Source organism: Embiotoca jacksoni, unplaced genomic scaffold, assembly GCF_022577435.1.
Source record: "Embiotoca jacksoni isolate LCO1_2020_lvr unplaced genomic scaffold, fEmbJac1.0.p SCAF_19, whole genome shotgun sequence".
Classification (NCBI taxonomy): Eukaryota; Metazoa; Chordata; class Actinopteri; family Embiotocidae; genus Embiotoca; species Embiotoca jacksoni.
The window spans coordinates 4,911,042-4,929,576 of NW_027185329.1; the positions used below are offsets into that span (position 1 = coordinate 4,911,042).

The window sequence follows — 18,535 nt, forward strand, 5'->3', positions numbered from 1 at the left end:
TATCATGTTTAAAAAAACAACAACTTAAAACCTCTTTAGCTGTAACAAACAAGTGGATGTTTGCCATGTTCTTCTCCCACCAATCTCCTTTCTTTAAGGTATTCAGTCAGGTTTTAGAGGTTGACAAAGGCCTTCTCCACAAAGCTTCACTTGACCTATTTTAATCGCCTCTTGTTGGGTTTAGGCACCATGTTGGCAGCACGTGGTGGTCTAAGCTGACCCCTATCTTAGCGCACAGGAGGGACTCAGCGGAAGAACACATCAGATCCCCATTCTCGCAGTCTAAGTCCTTACACTTAATCCCCTTGGGAGGTTGTTTGTGAGCAATATCGCTACACGAGTATATCACAACCCCCTGTGGAGAAAAACAAATGTAGTGTGTTGCTGCTGCTTCACTGCCCCCGTCCCCCTTTTTTTTTTTTCTCAGTTTCGTTCTGCAGCCACAACTGAAACAACAATCTAATCTTCCTCTTCTCACATTCCCCACACTTATTGTTTCCAATCTAAGATTTGGTCATATTCACACACACACACACACACACACACACACACACACACACACACACACACACACACACACACACACACACACACACACACACACACACACACACACACACACACACACACACACACACACACACAACCTCCGTCAATCTACATCCATGTCGTTCCATGTAGCCTGTATGTCTGCACCAGAACACACACACACACACACACACACACACACACACACACACACACACACACACACACCACACACACACACACACACACACACACACACACACACACACACACACACAGAGACACCTGCCAAACCACAGTAAGTGACATCACTCACTTTTATATGACCTGCTGAGTCAGCAGCTCTTCATTTCACTCCTGCGTGTGTTCGACCAGTGACCAGTCTGTGATTTCCGTTGCCAGTCCTGCGCTGCATCAATCATTCTTCTCCTCTCTTAGTCTTTTCTGGTCAACCATGGAAGATTGATTTGAAGTACTATATTTGGGCATTTAGCCCAAACATTGAAGGTAACAATATCAGGTTAAAATGAAAAAATGTATACCATTAATTTGTAGGGACAATATAGAAGTTATTGGGGTTGGGAAGGAGTTTAAACAAGCATCTTATTGCGTTCTTCTTGTGTTTTGCTACTTAAGAAGGATCGAGGTTTGACCAAACAGAGACTTAAACAATGGCCTTCTTTTACACTCAGGAAGTAACATGCACTTATTTACAATTAAAGGTTTGAAGAGACTCTTAACCCCAGCAAGACATACACAAATACTCCATTTGTAATTACACAACATTAAAGGAGAGGAAGAAGTCATTTCTGTTTCTACATTGTGTGTGATTGTGTGTACTAAAAAGAGAAAAGGGACAAATACTTTCTTGTTTATCGCTCTCCTTCTTGATGCTGTTTACTCCTTGGACAAAAAGGATTATAGGGCTGGTCTCAATTCTCCGTCTTCATCCCCTTGTTCTTAATTCCATTTAAATGCTTGTCTGAACACGGGCCAGGTCGTCCCTATAGCCTACTTTCCATCTCACTTCATTAACACTGTCGGAGTTCTCCGGTTAAATCCCCCACTGAATAACAAATGATTGGGGTGGTGCTTTAGTGGTTGAAGATGCGTTGCACCCTGTTATGACGTAATGACTTCTGACCTCCGCTGCACGTTCACCTCCTTTGACTCAAGGATGTGCCATGAGGTAATCAACATGTGAGAAGGGTTTGTTTGTGTCTTTGTGTTTTTTTTAAATCACATGAATTAAAGATAAGCCCTGTTTCAGCATGGTTGCATTTGTTAATCTTAAAACACTGTTTTACATTTTAGTTTGACATCGCTTAAGTTTTTGTTAATTTTTCTGTTTGTGGACGTTTGTTTGTCACTGATGTTTCACCACAAGGGTGAACAGGTGAAGATATTTTACAGGAATGTATTTACATTTATGATTTTACAACATGCTTTCGCAAACAAGCATTCTTGAGCATCCAAAATATCAATATCAACTGATTTCAAATAATATTAGAGATGCTGAAGAGAGGAAAAGTACAAGTTAAACTTTCAGTTGGAAATCACAAACTGGTGTGTCTATTTGGATGGAAACAATTTCATCTGCATACATGGAAATTAGATACAGTACATTAAGAAAATAATTGGAAATGGCATTTATGATTTGCATTTAGATGAGCAGATTTTCATTTTGTACTGATATTATGATCAGCCCTTTGGGAAATAATAGTGGAGGTGAGAGAGAGTCAGCAGCGACGTTCAGTGCAACATAAATAACACCTCATTCATTTCATACAAACCCTGTATAGTCAAAGGCTAATATGGCTGTCTTTGCTGCTGTTATTGTTACTTGAAGTGGTTGGAAGGGAATGAGGGTTCATAAGTGAAACCACTACTTCTAGCAAAAGCTAAAATTCCAGTAAATTATTGTGAATAGGGCGATTCTGATGTGTGCTGGAATGGAAGCTGCGATTGAAATATTTGCAGGAAATTCATAAGAAAATCATTGAAATCAATGAATTCTGTTTCCAATAAAAACAAATTCTGTTGTTGTATTTCTTATTTATATCATAATACAAAGTTGTTTGCTGCAGTATATTGTAGTTATTATTGCAGCAACCATAAAAGAACAAAAGACGGAAGGAATGCTTGCTTCAATGTCAAAGTCCCATCACAGAATTCTTCTGACTAACAAACAATACAAACAAATAATTCCCTCGCATGGCAAACGTTGGTAATCCTAGAGTTTAGTGAGCAGGGGGGAAATATCTGCGGGTTGTTAGCTTCAGTAAAACTTGAGTCATCTTTGCAGTCGTCTGAATTCCACCCTGTACAAATACTAATCATGTTCTTGTATCTCTAAGATTAAGAGTTTTAAAGTCCTGTTGGACACGACTTGAGGCTGTACGAATCAATATTTGTTAAGCCAGCTCAAGCTGTGAGAAGTTTTGACTGATCACTGGTTCCTCCTCTCCTCTCCTCTCCTCTCCTCTCCTCTCCTCTCCTCTCCTCTCCTCTCCTCTCCTCTCCTCTCCTCTCCTCTCCTCTCCCTCTCCTCCCGGCAATGCTTGAAATGGACACACACATTCACTACAGCAAAATGAGATAGCCACGTTTTGGGCTGTCCAGACGTGAAAAGTTAAATGTTTGTAAGCGGGAAAGTTACACGCAAGTAAATATCATGTGACACGGGATCATGAGACCAAGGTACCGCAACAGAGGTATTGAGACCAAGTATGTGCAACATTACAATAGTCACAGACTGCCATGCGGGACAATGAGGTTTGAATCCAGGAGGTAACAACATTTTCTTGAGTTCTTTATTTTTTCCACACCTCAACCGTGTTTTAGTCACTAACACCAACCATGTGTTTTTGCAAAAAGTTTAATTTTCCTTCATGCCTAGACAACCCAAAGCGTGGCTATCTCACATTTCTCTGTCGTGGACGGGCTTGTCTATTTCACGCTTTGCCATGATACCGGGTTGCAACTCCTCTCCTCCTTCAGGTTTGCTGCTTCCGTGACCTTTCACCTCTCGCCTGCCTAATGATGTGATCTCTCTTTTTTTTTTTTTTACCTCCCTGGGTTCCATCTCTTCATCTCTCACTCTTGTCTCCCAGGGGATCATGTGAGCGAGGACTCGGAGGGAAGAGGGCAGATTGGTCTGCTCTTTATGGCTGCTTTGTCTCCTTTCACCTTCACCTCTGCCTCCTTCTCTTTCCTCTCCCTCTCCCTCTCCTCCGATCTATCTTCCCACTATCTCTTGGTTACTCCTCTCCTTTTTGCACCCCTCTATCTCCATATACCAAACGGTCCAATCTGAATACACAATGCCTCTCACTTTTTACCCAAATGTGTAGGTTGGGACCCAATGGAGGAGGTTATGTTGGAGGAATACTGATGACAGCAGAGGGAGAGACCTAAACTAGCCACATAAAGGCATCTGGCAGACGGACAATAGAGAAAAGCAAAGCAGTCCGTATTTAATTCCAACACCAAAGAGCCTGAGTGTGATATTGGCTCAGATGCTCCAAAGATGGAGAAGAATAAAATCTATTCTCTCATAATCTAACAGCAATTTTCTTTTACATTCACACGATTCAAAACACCTCATAAATAAGCCTCATAAATGTGAAATTTGTTCTTTGCTCCTCTCTTTTTTGAAGCCACAAATTACAAATTAAAAGCAAAAGAATTTACAGGCATTTCCTTTAACGACCCACCTACATTTGCATCGCAGCGTGATTGCTCCTGATTAAATTGTCTGTGTCAAAGTCACAGCTCCGCCTGGGGGGGGCGGAGTAAACAGCCCTATTAGCTATTAACAAAGCTTTCCCAGATATGAAACCATGCTTGCATTTGGTTCGAAAGCCAGTGGGAGATTATCCAGACTGCAAAATACATGGGCGACTGAGATGCCCTTTGTACCATACAACAGAGGGCATTTCATGGGCAGAGCGCTGATCCCCTTACTAGTGTACAGCTGAGGCAGTGTAATCCCAAATTATTTAACCAGATTACTAGAGCATGAGAAATATTCTGCCTTTGAATTATGCATGGGGGGGGGGGTTTATGTGGTAAGATATGAGTTCCAGTGTCATGTGTGATAATGTCCCCCCCCTCCCTCCCTCTAAAGCATTACTCCGCAGCGGGAGATGGTCTGTAAATGTTATCAGTTTATAGGTGAAGGACAAGGAAGCACCTATAGACGTGAAAGTTTTCATTTCTGTCTGCATGGGGTTTTGTTGTCCCTAAGTGCATGTCTTTCAAACAAGATATTGTCCATTTTTAAAACCTAAACCAAACTCTAACCTCCTGATCTGAGATATAATGTGACATTAAAAATCCCCAAAACAGTGGCTGGAATTGAAAGCCAGAAAAACAAAACAGTTTACTTGGCAAATACAATCCTCACAAACAAAGAATATTTTGGCAATTTTATTGAAAAACAGAGAAATAAAGGCTTTTTGGCAGAGGTCCATTCAACCATGCTCATCTTTGAACCATTACAGGCTGTTTGGCAAAAAGAATGACTCTCTTGCGTGGGACCCAGATGAATTTAACTGTCAAATGAATGTTTCATTTTAAAGAACTGACAATTGTATTTAATTTATTCATAAAAATTAAATCTACTGTATTTAATTTATTCATAAAAATTAAATTGACTGTATTCTGATTCAGTGGCAGACATTTTGAAATGTGGCATCACTCTCACTATGAGATTCTGTTTGTTCCATTATGCTTTGTCTCAAACTTAGTTCAGTGTTTCTTTGCCCCCCTCTATGACAACACACAGCTGCCGACCCCTCGGCATTAGACTGAAATGCTAGTTTTGACGGCTCCAGCTGCGGCCTTGCTGAGCGGACATGGCAGCTCAACACGTACTTTTTCACTGCCTCATCACCCAGGTCCATCGCCGACAAGGAATTACATCACATGTTAGGAGAGTGATCTAAATCCAAAACAAAACTCAAGTCCCACGCAATCTCCTAAAATATCTCTGTACAAACATTCATGTGGAAATATTAGGTCAGGTGCAGGATTGTGAGATTTCATCAAAAGCTCCAGAACTGAAACTGAATGGTGGTGGTTGTTTCAATGTCACCCTTAAATGGAGGTTGGATCCTTTGTCAGAGAAGGTTGAGGCACAACACTTTACCTATTGAACATCTCTGAAGGACTTTTGGAGCCAGCTTTGAGCAACCCTCACTGGTATTGCACTTTAAGGCACTTTCTCATTGGCTTCACGTTTCTGACCTGGAGACTACGTCCAAATTTACATACATGGTCCCTCAATGAAATACTGCACAGCTATCAGATGACAGTTCCGTTTTTACATTTTTTTACTTTGTGACTATGGTCATGAATATGCATTATTTTGAGAAATGTGTGTATATCTTAATGTCACTGTCTTTATGAATAATATGCTCATCAATTTCTTTCTGATTCAGAAATAAGGCTTAAAAATTTGAATAGAACATTGGAAAATACAGTATGTATTGTGTAACAGACACACCTATCAATTAAAGCAAAATGTGAGACCGCTACGCCTGATGGAGTGGGAGTGGGAATAATTCGCATGTAAAAATAGGCACGTCAATATGATGAAGATCATGTGACCGTCATCCCATGACAAAAGACTTGTGACCAAGTACAAAGGCCTATTTTTCACGTTATAAGGAGGTAGGAGGGGTGGTGTAATTTACCGACTGGTATGGGGGACAACGAGGTCCGAAACTAGGTGGTGACAAAGTAAGTTTTTGGTTTTTTTCATGTTTTTCTTCCTAAATTTAACCATGTGGGTTTGCACTTGGTTTTGTTTTCCTGCCCTGCGTGTAATAGACACGTCCGTTCACAAAACTCAAAATGTGTGGTTGTTACGCCTGGTGATATCTAGGCTTGAGAATAACACGTTTTGCTTAATTGGACAGGCGTGTCTAATACACACTTTTCTGTAATACAGAGTTGCTGCATAAATAATTTAAAGTTTATTTGAAGGATATAGCTTTCAATTTCATCAAAATAAAAACGTCCAGGAATCAGTGATGATTCCCCTTTAATGGATTACATTTGACAGTCATCTTCCTCACCATGTCCTTCTTCTGTTGCCATACTGTCTGACGATGCAGCGATGTCCAAATCTCACCCATCGCCTCTCTGCCTGTAGCAGGCACCTGGCCAGCCAACGAACTGACCTCACTCATGGTTTTTGGGTCACAAGCTGTGACAGGAAAGTAGATGACTCTTCTGTCTTGTATCCACTACTGTGCCACACACACACATACATTGATGCTGTGCGGAAAAGACAGAAGATTTGCTGACCACCGGCTCTGTTGCCTTCTTCTGACAGCACTATCTGTCTCGGGCCAGAGAGAGGGTGCAGAAAAGTAGGAGAGAAAGAAAGGGAGACAGACCATAGAAACGGGGATGGAGAGAGAGATGATGAAGGGAAGAACAAAAATGAGACAGACAGAGATAGAGAAAGCAAACCTGGTTAGAGTGGACACAGACAAGGAGAGGCAGAAAGAAAGATAAAGAGACAGAAGAGGAAAGTAATCTTCCTAAAGGTCCGAAGGTCTTCGTCAGACTCACTCACTGTCCTACAGCAAAGATGAATGCAAGATTTAGCTCCAGCTGTGTGTGTAGGGATGAAAGATGAACACAATTTCCGCACTGACCCCAAGGGGTAAAACTCAGAAAGAGTTGAATGTGAGTGTAGAAACACGATGACAGCGTGGTGCTGCAATGGGACTGCCCTGCTGTTCAGTCTCACGTCACACATTCAACGGCAGGCTGCAAACATGTCCTCCCTGTTGTACTCTGTCTCTATTTTGTAAAATTGCTGAGGTAATTCTTTCCGAACGGATGAATTCAGCAACATCTGTCACATTCAGAGTTTTCTCCAATTCTGCATGCTGAGAGCTGAATATGATTTGACACAGGCATGGAGAAGCACCACAAGTATAATTGGAGAGAATGTTTTCATTAGTCACTGTTTATCCCTGTAGAGTAGCCAAAGGATTATTAACACTGTAAAATCCCATTTAATTAATTTTCTTAAAAAAATTAAAAAAAAATCCAAGTTTACACAGTTCAGAAATGCTACATTCTCCGAGTGAATTTAAAAAGTCTACTCTTGATTTGTTAAGACCACAGGTTTAATCATTTCTAATCTGATAGATATCTAATAATCACTCAGTTTCTAACTATGTGTGGACTTCAGCATCTCCTGAGAAGTATGTCTGGCTCTTCAGTTGTTAAATGTTCCATTACTTTCACCAGGAATTTAATTAACTGCATCTGTCTGCCTTTTGGTGCTGGGCAGGTTGTGAACAAGAGATTTATCAGAGGTTTTATGAAGCAGGCGCTGCCTGCCACAACTGAAAACGACACTGATGAAGGTGGTGGGATTCAAAACAGTAAAACATAAAGCTGAAAGATGTTTTTTTTACTGTTATTTTATTTCTTTCCTGTATCTATAAATGTTGCTGTAGCGAAAGAATTTCCCCTTGGGGATTAATAAAGTAACTATCTATCTATCTGTCTATCTATCTAAAAGGCTTTGCAAAGGTCAAGGAAAATGTCGAGTAATAATTATCTGTGTGTTTTAAACTACCGGGGACACAGCCCAGCCCTGTCATCAGTAGAAGATACTGTGTCAGTGTCACATTTTGACTCGCCAAGGCGTAAAAAGTACACGCAAAGTATGACCAGGGTTGAAGAAGAAGGTCATGTGACAGAGGTCAAGAGTACAAGAGTGACAAAGTCTGCAGAGGGAGGCAGGACAGGGGTGGATGGAGTCACCCTATGACTTTAATTTAGGGTACCAGGGTTCGAGAAAGCTTGTGAGAAAGCAACGTGGATTTCTTTAAAGAAGTCTTTTCCTAATGCTAATCAAGCAGCTTTTGTGCTTAACCGTAATGCTGTAGTTTTTCTTCCAAAACCTGTCCTCGTGGTTTTGGGTAGAATCTTCCTTTTCACACAAAGGGAGGCAAAAACGTGACAGTGAAACAATATTCTGTAGTAAACTTGCTGGTATATTACACGCGTTTGGCATTATACCAGGCTGGATGACACCTTTTCACAGTGCAGTGGATTGAGCGTAGTCAACTGATCAATTGCGCATCCTAAAATGATTAATTAGGGCAGCTTTAAATTGGAGAATGCATATTTAACTCTTTCAGAACAAACACATGAATTTCACGTGCGAAACCTTGTGATCACGTGACCACATTTACGTGTGATTGCGCACATCTGAAACGTATTAAATGTATTTTTCCTATGAGAAACGTGGTTTTTGGACATTTTAATGGTGTAGTGTGTGAAGCCCAAGTAGATTCCCATGTGAAAACTTTTCCCCATAATATGTGGCAGCATGTGGTAAACATGTCATACATTTGATCACAAGTGTCCCATGTGGAAAACATGTAAAACTTGTGGGTTTTTTTTCTATCAGCAAAGTAACAACTATAATTATTGGCTGGCTTGAGCTCATGGTTGGCAGTGCAAACAATAAGATTTGAGCATTGTAATTGGATGTCATTTGCAGAAACAGTAAATTTCTCTCAAAGCCCTCAGTGCGTTACACCTTTGTTCCTTTTCTCCTCTCTTCTTAAACCAGTAACAGCTGTTTGATTGCAGTAATTCAGATTGCCAGCAATTTTATGCATCTGGTCTTTTATCCATTGACATATATTTGAGATTTGTTTTCATCATTTTTCAGGCCGTTGCTAGCAGCTGTCTAGCGAGTCTGGGCAGAAAACTTGCTCTGGCTCTTCTGCTCTAATTCATGTCCATTCCTGAGCTCATCTCCACTGCAGGGCTGCGCTGTAGGTGCACAACACACATGGTGTAATCCTCTGGGCTTGATGGATGAATGATGACATAACATACATGTAGTCTTTGTTGTAGTTGTGCATACATAAAACACATTGTGCACAACTCAAACATGAACGACAAACTCAGAGGATGTAACACCAGCTGTGAACCTATTATTTCTTCTGGTTCAGGACACAGACGGCATGATAGAAGGCTGAACAAACTGTCAGCAGTTACAGTACATTTTGTAACAACAATATGTAAATTCATTATCAAATGTGATTTCATTTCAGTAAACACTAAGACTCTAAATTCTGTAGCAATAACTCGTGACTTTCCTTTTGTGGTGTATTTTTCCCTTTCCAACAACAAACACAGTTAATGTGGGAGTGATGCAAAGCCTTATTTTGAACATCTTTCAGCACCTGTGCCAACCTTTTAATGTTTCATTCACACTCTTTTTTTATTGAATAATGTATCAGAGGCAAGAATTCAGTTTTTCCTTCTATATTTATACGGCAGTTTTATTCATTATTCATGTGTTGATTCATGTGTTAAAGTCATTTCATGCACATGAGCCATGCTGAACTGCAGCAAATCAAAACTGAACTCTAGTGGCATTGTACAGCAGTACAGACCTGCCGGTTCCCTTCCACTGCACACACTTTTCATTCAATTCAAATTCTATACCTCATCCTCTCTGACTCTCACTCTGTGTGGTCACCACTGGCTTCACCTATCTCTGCAGATATGACTGTGAATGCAACCCAATTCTGTTTTGTTAAAGATTCTGATTATTCTTGCTAATTGAAAATTCCTCGGCTTTATATTTCAAAGACTATATATGACAATATTGCATTTATGGATTATTTTTTTTTTTTTTTGCATTTAAAAATAAAAATCCCTTTTTAGTGACTCATCTGTTTAACGAGCTTTCTTTGGAGGACGTGGACTGACAATAACCCTTATTAACTGACTTTGAAAATATATTGAAAGTGCCACAGCTTGACACATCTACAAAGTAAGAGTGGATATAATATATAGCTATAGCCAATGGTGCCAATGGTGCCCCCATTTCTCTAATAGCTTATACTGTCTCCCATGGCAACAGAATAAATGGATTCTGAAAAATGAGTCCAGAGGTGCTGGTGTTGTTGTTTACATATATGATGGTATTAGGGATGGCATTTTCTAATACTGATGTTCAAATGAAATTCAAATAGCATATTACATGACTAGTTGACACCATGATGGAATGAAAGAATGCCAATAGAGCAGCGAGATAGCAAGAGAAAATTACAAGTTGTTCGGTACCATATGGTTGCACGGAAGCCAATGCATTTAAATACATGCTCAAGCCATAGAAATTGCACATATTTTCATATTTAAAATCTCACCCAGTGCTCGCCCCAGTCCCACTCTATGGTAGTAAGAAACCCTTAAAGAAAAAAAACTATTTCATCGTGTAATGTGTGAATGTTTTTTCCACGTTATCATTATGTGGCAACATGTGGTAAACATGCGTTATTCATGTGATCACATGTGCCCCATGTGGAAAACAGGGAGCCAACTCAAACTCGTGTTTTTTCGGTAAGGGCAAAAATTTGCAACGACTCAAAACAAAATCTGAGTGCTATTCAGTTTTCAAGATCAGCATGTGAGTAAGATTTCAGAGCAGTTTGGAGTCAGAAGTGACCATATTTGGACGAGCTGGGGAGGAGCAAGCGGTGGATCTGACTCAATCTGATTGGAAACCTGATGACATGATGTCCTGCCTACCTATAGCAGAAACCTGACTGCACCACAGACCTGTCAATCAAACAGAAGCCCCCCCCCCCCCCCCCCCAAAAAAAAAAAGGCTTTTTGAGGCTTAATATCTAATTAATGACAGGATTATTTTCAGATGGACCACCAGAAAACTAAGAAGGAGGGACTTTAGTGAATAACACTAGAATGAGTTGTAAACATTATTTTTGTGACTGCATTTTATGAGAGAAGTTGAATAGGAATCTAGGAAGCTGGAGGATTTTTGGAGACAGCCCCTAGTGGCCCTCAGAGGTATTACCGTTTATGGCACTTCCTTATTGGCCTCATCTTTCAGACACAAGCTACGTCCACTTTTAAATACAGTCTATCTCTCCAATCTAGTTCTTAATACATCCATCATCTATACTCTAACTAGCACTAAAGCTCAAGGTAAATGTAATTTGTATGATCAATGCAATAACCAATGTGTAAGCTTTAAACACCAAGATCAACCAAAGACAAGAACATCGCACAAATAAACATCAACTAAAAATCGAAACAAATTAAAAAAAAAGTGTAGAAATAGTAAAAAAAAATAACAAGTTGTAGTTTTATGCAAAGTTACATAGCAGGACTGTTTCTTGGTTGTCAAAGTTGTCTAAAAGCCACAAAACGTCCCAGAACGTGAACTATTCTTTTAAAAAAAATTTTTTTTATCAAACTTTTAATCCCTGACTTTCTGAATCTCCGTTAAAGCAATCACTTTAACGGATGTAAAAAAAATAAAAAATAAAAAATAAAAAAAAACGTGACTCAACGTGACTCAGCCGTTTCTGCAGGTGTGACTTCCCTTCGCTAACAACTAGACAGTGTTCATCTACCGACAACTTTAACCGCGGGGCGCCGTCGCGAGTTATCCCGCCCATCAAGCGTCACCGATTCAAATTGCAGCCGAGGCAAAGAGGAGAGAGAGAAAGCGGCGAGGCACGGCTGATCACGCTCACACACTCCCGAGCAGAGGTACGGAGAGGAGCGCGGAGCGAGCGAGAGGCTGGAGATCCTTCAGTGGGGTTTTTTTTTTTCACTTGCGTGAACACAACCGTAGACCCCGTCCCCCCCCCGTCCCCCGTCCTCCCCCCGCCGGATCTAACGATGTGGACGGAAGTCGGAAAGCTCGTGCTGTTACATTTGTTACTCATGGAGCTCCACTGCGCTAAAGGTAAGACACTTGTCTCGCCGAGCGGCTGGATCTGCGTGGCAGCGGCGGACGCGGTATCACTCTTGGGGAGGGGAGGGGAGGGGAGGGAGGGGGGTCGTTGCCAAATGAAAGGACTTCTCGGTGTTCGCCTTTTCAGAAGTGCAGCGCCAGATGCGCTTCTCAAAGACTTCTGTCATGACACGCGTGCTCACCACACGGACCGCCACTTTTTTTTTTTTTTTTTTTTTTTTTTTTTTTTGTCCGCCCGCACTCTTGAACGCTATCACAGGTGACGTGAGGTGACAATACCGGGAAGAAAAGGATCGCACACGCGGTAGACAGACAGACAGAGAGAGAGAAAGGCTGTCTGTCGGTGATGCGATCACAACGTGTGGGCTGCGTTTCATGTTGTTGCAGCTGCAGCTAAATACATTCGCCCCCAAACACGTTTTTTTTTTTTTAGTGTTAAAGTGGCAGCGGGACACTGGTGGCAATCAGTCAGTCAGTCAGTGTCGCACTGTAGGTAGTAGCGTTTGGAGACATAAACAACAGGCAAAGCCCATCAGGACGGACCAGGCAAAAAAAAAAAAAAAAAGTGTATGTCACATTTCAACAGTGTTGAATGTGAGTAAAACACATGAATTAACCGGTGATTACAGCAGCAGGCCTTCCTGATGGATAATTTAGAGCAACTGTAGCAATTTCCTCCTTTTTTTAAAAAAAAAAAAACCCCATTGATACTCAGAAATAATTGTGTTTCTCAGACAGTCTATAACCTCCCAAACTTAGAGAAGTAATTTGACTTTATTTTTAAAGTGCATTTTCAGAGTGTATTTATTTATTTATTTATTTTTTTACTCTGATATTCACCTTCTTTTAATGTCCACATTCCAATCTCTACACAGACTGAATAAGTCACTGACCGTTTGTTATTCCCTTTAAAAACCCAGGAACTCATACAGAGTCGGAGTGTGAAACCGGGCAGTTTCAGTGCAAGAACGGACGGTGCATCCCGACCCTGTGGAGGTGTGATGATGATGATGATTGCTCTGACAGCAGCGATGAGGAGAGCTGTCGTAAGTACCCCACAGTGTGTTATACATTGGCTTGATGCCTTTTCGCTTGTATGTTACAAACGGGTGTCTCAATCAGAGACGAGGACTCCCCAAACACTAAGTTGACTCATGTTCAACAGCATTATGCACACAGCTATTTGATATGAGCGCTTGCTGATTATATCCACATTGTAAGTTTCGAATAAGTGGAAGTTGTACCAAGAATAAGCTCCTTATCATTTTTGCTTGGGGCCCCTCCAGAATCTCCTTTTCAGTTGTTAGTCTACAGAGGTGAGTGCAGAATGCTGATCCCGGATCAAAGTCACATGGCCACAGGAATTTCTCTAATTTCTTCCGAAACAAACCGCTGACATAAGCAGAGCTGTGGTCTTTTTGACGTTATTATTTTTTTTATTACCCTGAGCGTCCTATGACTGTGTAGATATGGTCAGTCCTGTTATCAGTGAGGCAGTTCCCCCCTGCCAGCCTGTCTCATCATTCTTCACATACACAGTTTTAATGGCTGCACAAATTGTGTCATATCTGAAATTGGGTGATACCATTGCTGTGTGTCATGACATCTAAATGCTGAGTAGTGCAGGCTGTTCTAATGGAAATTCTGTGTCTCTTAGATATGGCTGAGCACAAATTGGCTGCTTTTCTGGTCTCCGGGGTGCCTCCACTTCTCTGGGCAGGTTGCTTGTAATTGGAGTTTATAATACAGAATTGCATATATAATATAATCAGATATTGTATTATGTGTTTCAGGAAAGTGTGAAAAAAGATCGGTAGTGTCTGTTCCTTTCAGGAAATTGCACGGACAACCAGCCGAGTAATCATCGCTTATAAATTTGTCATGGTACTAATTGCCTGAATGGTTATATTAGTGGCCAATTGATTCATCACTTATCTTACCAAACACACGAGTATATCATCTCGCACGCCTTCCGTGGTGGTTGCCGCTGAATATCCTGGGAGTTCCCTCGCGTGAATGCCGTGACATTTCAAAGCGCGTCTCATTGACTGCAGAGAATGATTGGGATTATTGGACATTTAGTGGGCAATACATGATGGAAGTGGAATTAGATTTTAATGAGGTCCCCTTCACTCTAACAGGTGTGGTTTGCTGTGTTGTTTGGTAGAAGCGATGCTATAAGAGGATGTGATAATAGCACTTAAGCCAGAAGGTGACAGACTGCTCTTTTAAACAAGCCATTTCGTCTGTGGCAGAAATGTACTCGGCTTCTTTCTTCTCTCCTCCTTCCCTTTTCTACATATCCTGTAAGATTCAGATGTGGGTCTGCTTTCCTCCTGGGTTCTCTGTCACTCTCTCGATCTCTTCTCCTGCTCAGTCTGTGCTTTTATCGACTCCCCCCCCCCCCTCGCTGTGCCTTATACTCTCTCCCATCCTTTGCTCCCTCTCTCCCTTCCTACCCGCTTTGCACTCTCTATTCTTTGAGAGCTTCAACCCTCAGCCTGTGCTGAAAGTTGGGTGCTTCTTTCTAAAAAAGCTCCCTCACTTCCTCAGCATTGTAGCGCCCACTGAGCCTCCCCCCATTTTAAAATCTCTTGTGGGCACCTTGGCAGTGCGAATGCCAAAGAGGCTATGCCCACTCGTCTTACGCCCACAAAGAGCATCAGCTGACAGGTTGGTTGGAGATAAATCCAACAGCGTGACTCTGGTTGCTGGAGTGATGCTCAGTGGCTGGCAACAGGCCAACACCTTGGAACAGATGCCAGCACTGCCACTGTGCCCCCTCCCTTAAACCAAACATCACCAGCACAGCTCTGCGGAGAGGGGGGAGGAGGAGGAGAAAAGATGGGACAGATTGATTGAGAGGAACAGGATGATGTAGAACAGAGATGATGAGGGAAACAGGAGGAAGTAATTTTGGAGAACGGGTGGTGGTGGTGGTGGTGGTGGTGGGGGGGGGGGGCAAAGCACAGAGAGGAGCTATCACGTAATTGTGAGACGAATGAGGGTGAGGTTGGTCCAGCGAAGCCAACAAACAAGTTTGATGAAGGCATCGTCAGCTAAATGTGCTGGGGAAGATTTTTCCCAGCACGCATCGGATGGCGGTACCACTTCCTTGGCTGTGACTCGGTCTTTGCTTCTGATTTTGAAACTGAATTTTAATGACACCTGTGATGGGAAAGAATGTCTTTAGATCTATAGATATCTATCTCTAGCGTCACATCTAACTTGATCAAAATACACGTAGTACATCTGTGTGTCATATTTATTTCATGAGTTCGCTCACATGTGATGTAGTTACAGATTGTAGAGGCTATTGGTAGATTGTGAGCTGATTGGTTGGTTAAATTGGGTCAAAATTGAATTTCATTGGTTGTTATTCTTATCTGTGTAGTTTCATAGTATGAGATGTTGACACTATATTCCCTGAGTAAGTTTAGGACATTTAAGCGTTCTAAAACGTCAGTATTTTGATGAGTTTGGTGTATTGTTCAGCCCCACACCTTAGGCTATGTTCAGACTGCATTCAAATCTGATTTTTTTTTCTTAAATCTAATTTTTAGGATAGACTGACCGTACTGTTATTTGCAAGTTAACAGATCGGATTTGGTGTGTCCAGACATCACCGATCTATCTGCATGGGTCGCTGTGGTAGCGTCGTAGGCGCGGCTACGCTGGTGACACGGCTTGCCAACACGGAAGCTGATGGCAGCAAGGAAGTGGCAGCAGAAAGTCTATTTCAGCTTCAGTCCGTGGAGTGTAGTTATCGTTGTCCAAAACTAACGTCACTGTGTGTGGCGTGTTGCGAGGGACAAGAGAAATCTGATTGGAATCGCATTTCAAACCACCTCTAAATGTGATTTGGATCTGGATTACATGCAATTCTTGTGTTTTTTTTTTGTGTGTTTTTTTTTTTTGCTGTTAATACTCGTACATAGAATCTGGATAGGAAAAAAAAAATTGATTTCTGAACATGGCCTTAATAACCTGCAGAATTTGGTTTCTAAACAGATTTGAAGTAGGAAATACAGATATAGAGCATCTTTAAACAAGGCGTTGCAGACACAAAATTGAGCGGCACTCAATTTTGTGTCTGCAGCGCCTTGTTTAAACACTTGTTGCGGAAACTTTGGACTTTTAAATATGTTAGAACATAGTAGAACTCAACAAATGCAAAAAAAAAAATCACTCATCACTTTACACACACACACACACACACACACACACACACACACACACACACACACACACACACACACACACACACATGCAGGTCTCTCACAGCAGGGATTACCCTTATAGTATCCACCCTCCAGCAGCTGTATTAGGATAAATCGTGCTAGATTGGGTTGTCTTTTGTGCCCGTCTCTCTGTTCCTCTTCCTCCTCCTGCTCCTCTCCTCTCCTTCATTCTCAACATGCCTCTTGGTAGATTCCACTCTTGTTGCCCTGGGAGACAGTAAAGTGGTGATGGTGGTTGGGTTTTTGTGCATGTGTGTGCTTTCTTTGTAGTGAACACAACACTCCTGCACACGTGTGTGCGTGCGCGCACACGAGCAACTGTCCATTCCCACATGTCTGTATGACCTATATTTTGATTGTGGAATATACAGGGGAAAAAAAAGGCCTTATCATTTTTACAGCGGATTTAAGTGGATTTAAACATGGCCTAATCCAAAGTGCCACTGTAAAATCATCGCCTATCTGAAGCTCGTGTTAGCTTTCAATTGTTCTCCCTTCTCTGGCAAAGCTGTAGAGTCTTCTCCTCCAAATGGCCTTGGTCACACTGCACTGTAAAAACATGATCCGTCAGGTTTTATGAGCAAAAATGTTACTGAAGAAAATGCTGACAACATTATTAATCGTTTATCCATCGTTGAAGGTATATTTAAAAAAACAAAAAAACAAAACATGTCTGATATTTGCTGGTCACATGAAGTTTTGAATCACCGGTTAGATCAAACTAGCACTATTTCAAAAAATGTTGACACCATATATATATATATATATATATAAGCGTTAGTTGCAGCCCTACTGATGATTCACACGTTCAGTTCAAACGATTGGAACAAATTCTGAATCCTAAACCCTCATTGAACCCTGAAAACCTGGTGTCTTCAAAACACCTACAAGCAGGGGAATAGAAACAGAATACATGAGAAAGTTTCTGTTGAACTCAATGCGTGTGTGTGTGTGTGTGTGTGTGTGTGTGTGTGTGTGTGTGTGTGTGTGTGTGTGTGTGTGTGTGTGTGTGTGTGTGTTCGTATGTCACAGCAGGACAATGAGTCTTAGCAGGTCTGAGGAGGGAGCGTCTCCTCTGCAGTCTGAGACCAGCTTCCCATAGAGGAGACATCACAACACATTTCACGCTGCTGCTGCGGGTGTGTGTGAGATCAGCCTGTCTCACACACACACACACACACACACACACACACACACACACACACACACACACACACACACACACACACACACACACACACACACTGTAATAAGAAACTGCAGAGAGGTGCTTCAGGCATAAAAGGCATTGTAGTGATTGGCTCACAAAAACACATTCTAGTCACCTGCTGACACACACACACACACACACACACACACACACACACACACACACACACACACACACACACACACACACATACACACACACACACTGCTTTCTCTCACAGCTGGGGTCAGTCTTTTAATGGGAATATGAGTTAAAGGGAACCAGTGGCTTAATAAATTACACACAAACACACACAAGCATAGATTATAACAAGAGTAATGCACTGCATCTAAAAGGACAAAGCACACAGATTTAAAATCTGGGTTAACACCAACACTGAAAACATTTATAGTGTAGTTTCAAAGCAGGTGTATTTTCAGTTTTGCTGTTTACTCTTAGGGCTACCCACAATCCATTGACAAACACACATGGGGTCTCTGACACCCCACTTCATCATTCGTTTCTGTATTGGATTAAGGGAATAGTGTGCGTGTGCGTGTGTGTGTGTGTGTGTGTGTGTGTGTGTGTGTGTGTGTGTGTGTGTGTGTGTGTGTGTGTGCGTATGCGTATGCGTGTGCGTGTGAGGGGTGTACAGCTGTAGTGCTTCAGTCTCCAGAGAAAGACCCCCTGCTGTGCTCTGACTACTGAGGCACTGTGGGACTCTCATTTGTGTGTGTGTGTGTGTGTGTGTGTGTGTGTGTGTGGGGATTGGGGGTGGGAGGGGCGGGGGGG

At 41.7% G+C, this 18,535-nt stretch overlaps 1 protein-coding gene across 7 annotated transcripts in view; it reads left to right on the forward strand.

Annotated features, from left to right (window-relative positions):
• The first annotated feature begins 11,867 nt into the window (after positions 1 to 11,867).
• The window catches only part of lrp8 (low density lipoprotein receptor-related protein 8, apolipoprotein e receptor), a 167,087-nt gene continuing 160,419 nt past the window's right edge, over positions 11,868 to 18,535 (forward strand). For 5 of the 7 annotated variants that reach the window (XM_069153127.1, XM_069153129.1, XM_069153123.1 and 2 more), the window contains exons 1-2: positions 11,869 to 12,304; positions 13,234 to 13,359. In XM_069153127.1, the coding sequence (XP_069009228.1) occupies positions 12,238 to 12,304; positions 13,234 to 13,359 (193 nt within the window). In that variant the 5' untranslated portion in view covers positions 11,869 to 12,237. Of the gene's footprint in view, positions 12,305 to 13,233; positions 13,360 to 18,535 lie in introns of all 7 variants that reach the window. The other 2 variants (XM_069153122.1, XM_069153125.1) reach the window with 1 other exon arrangement.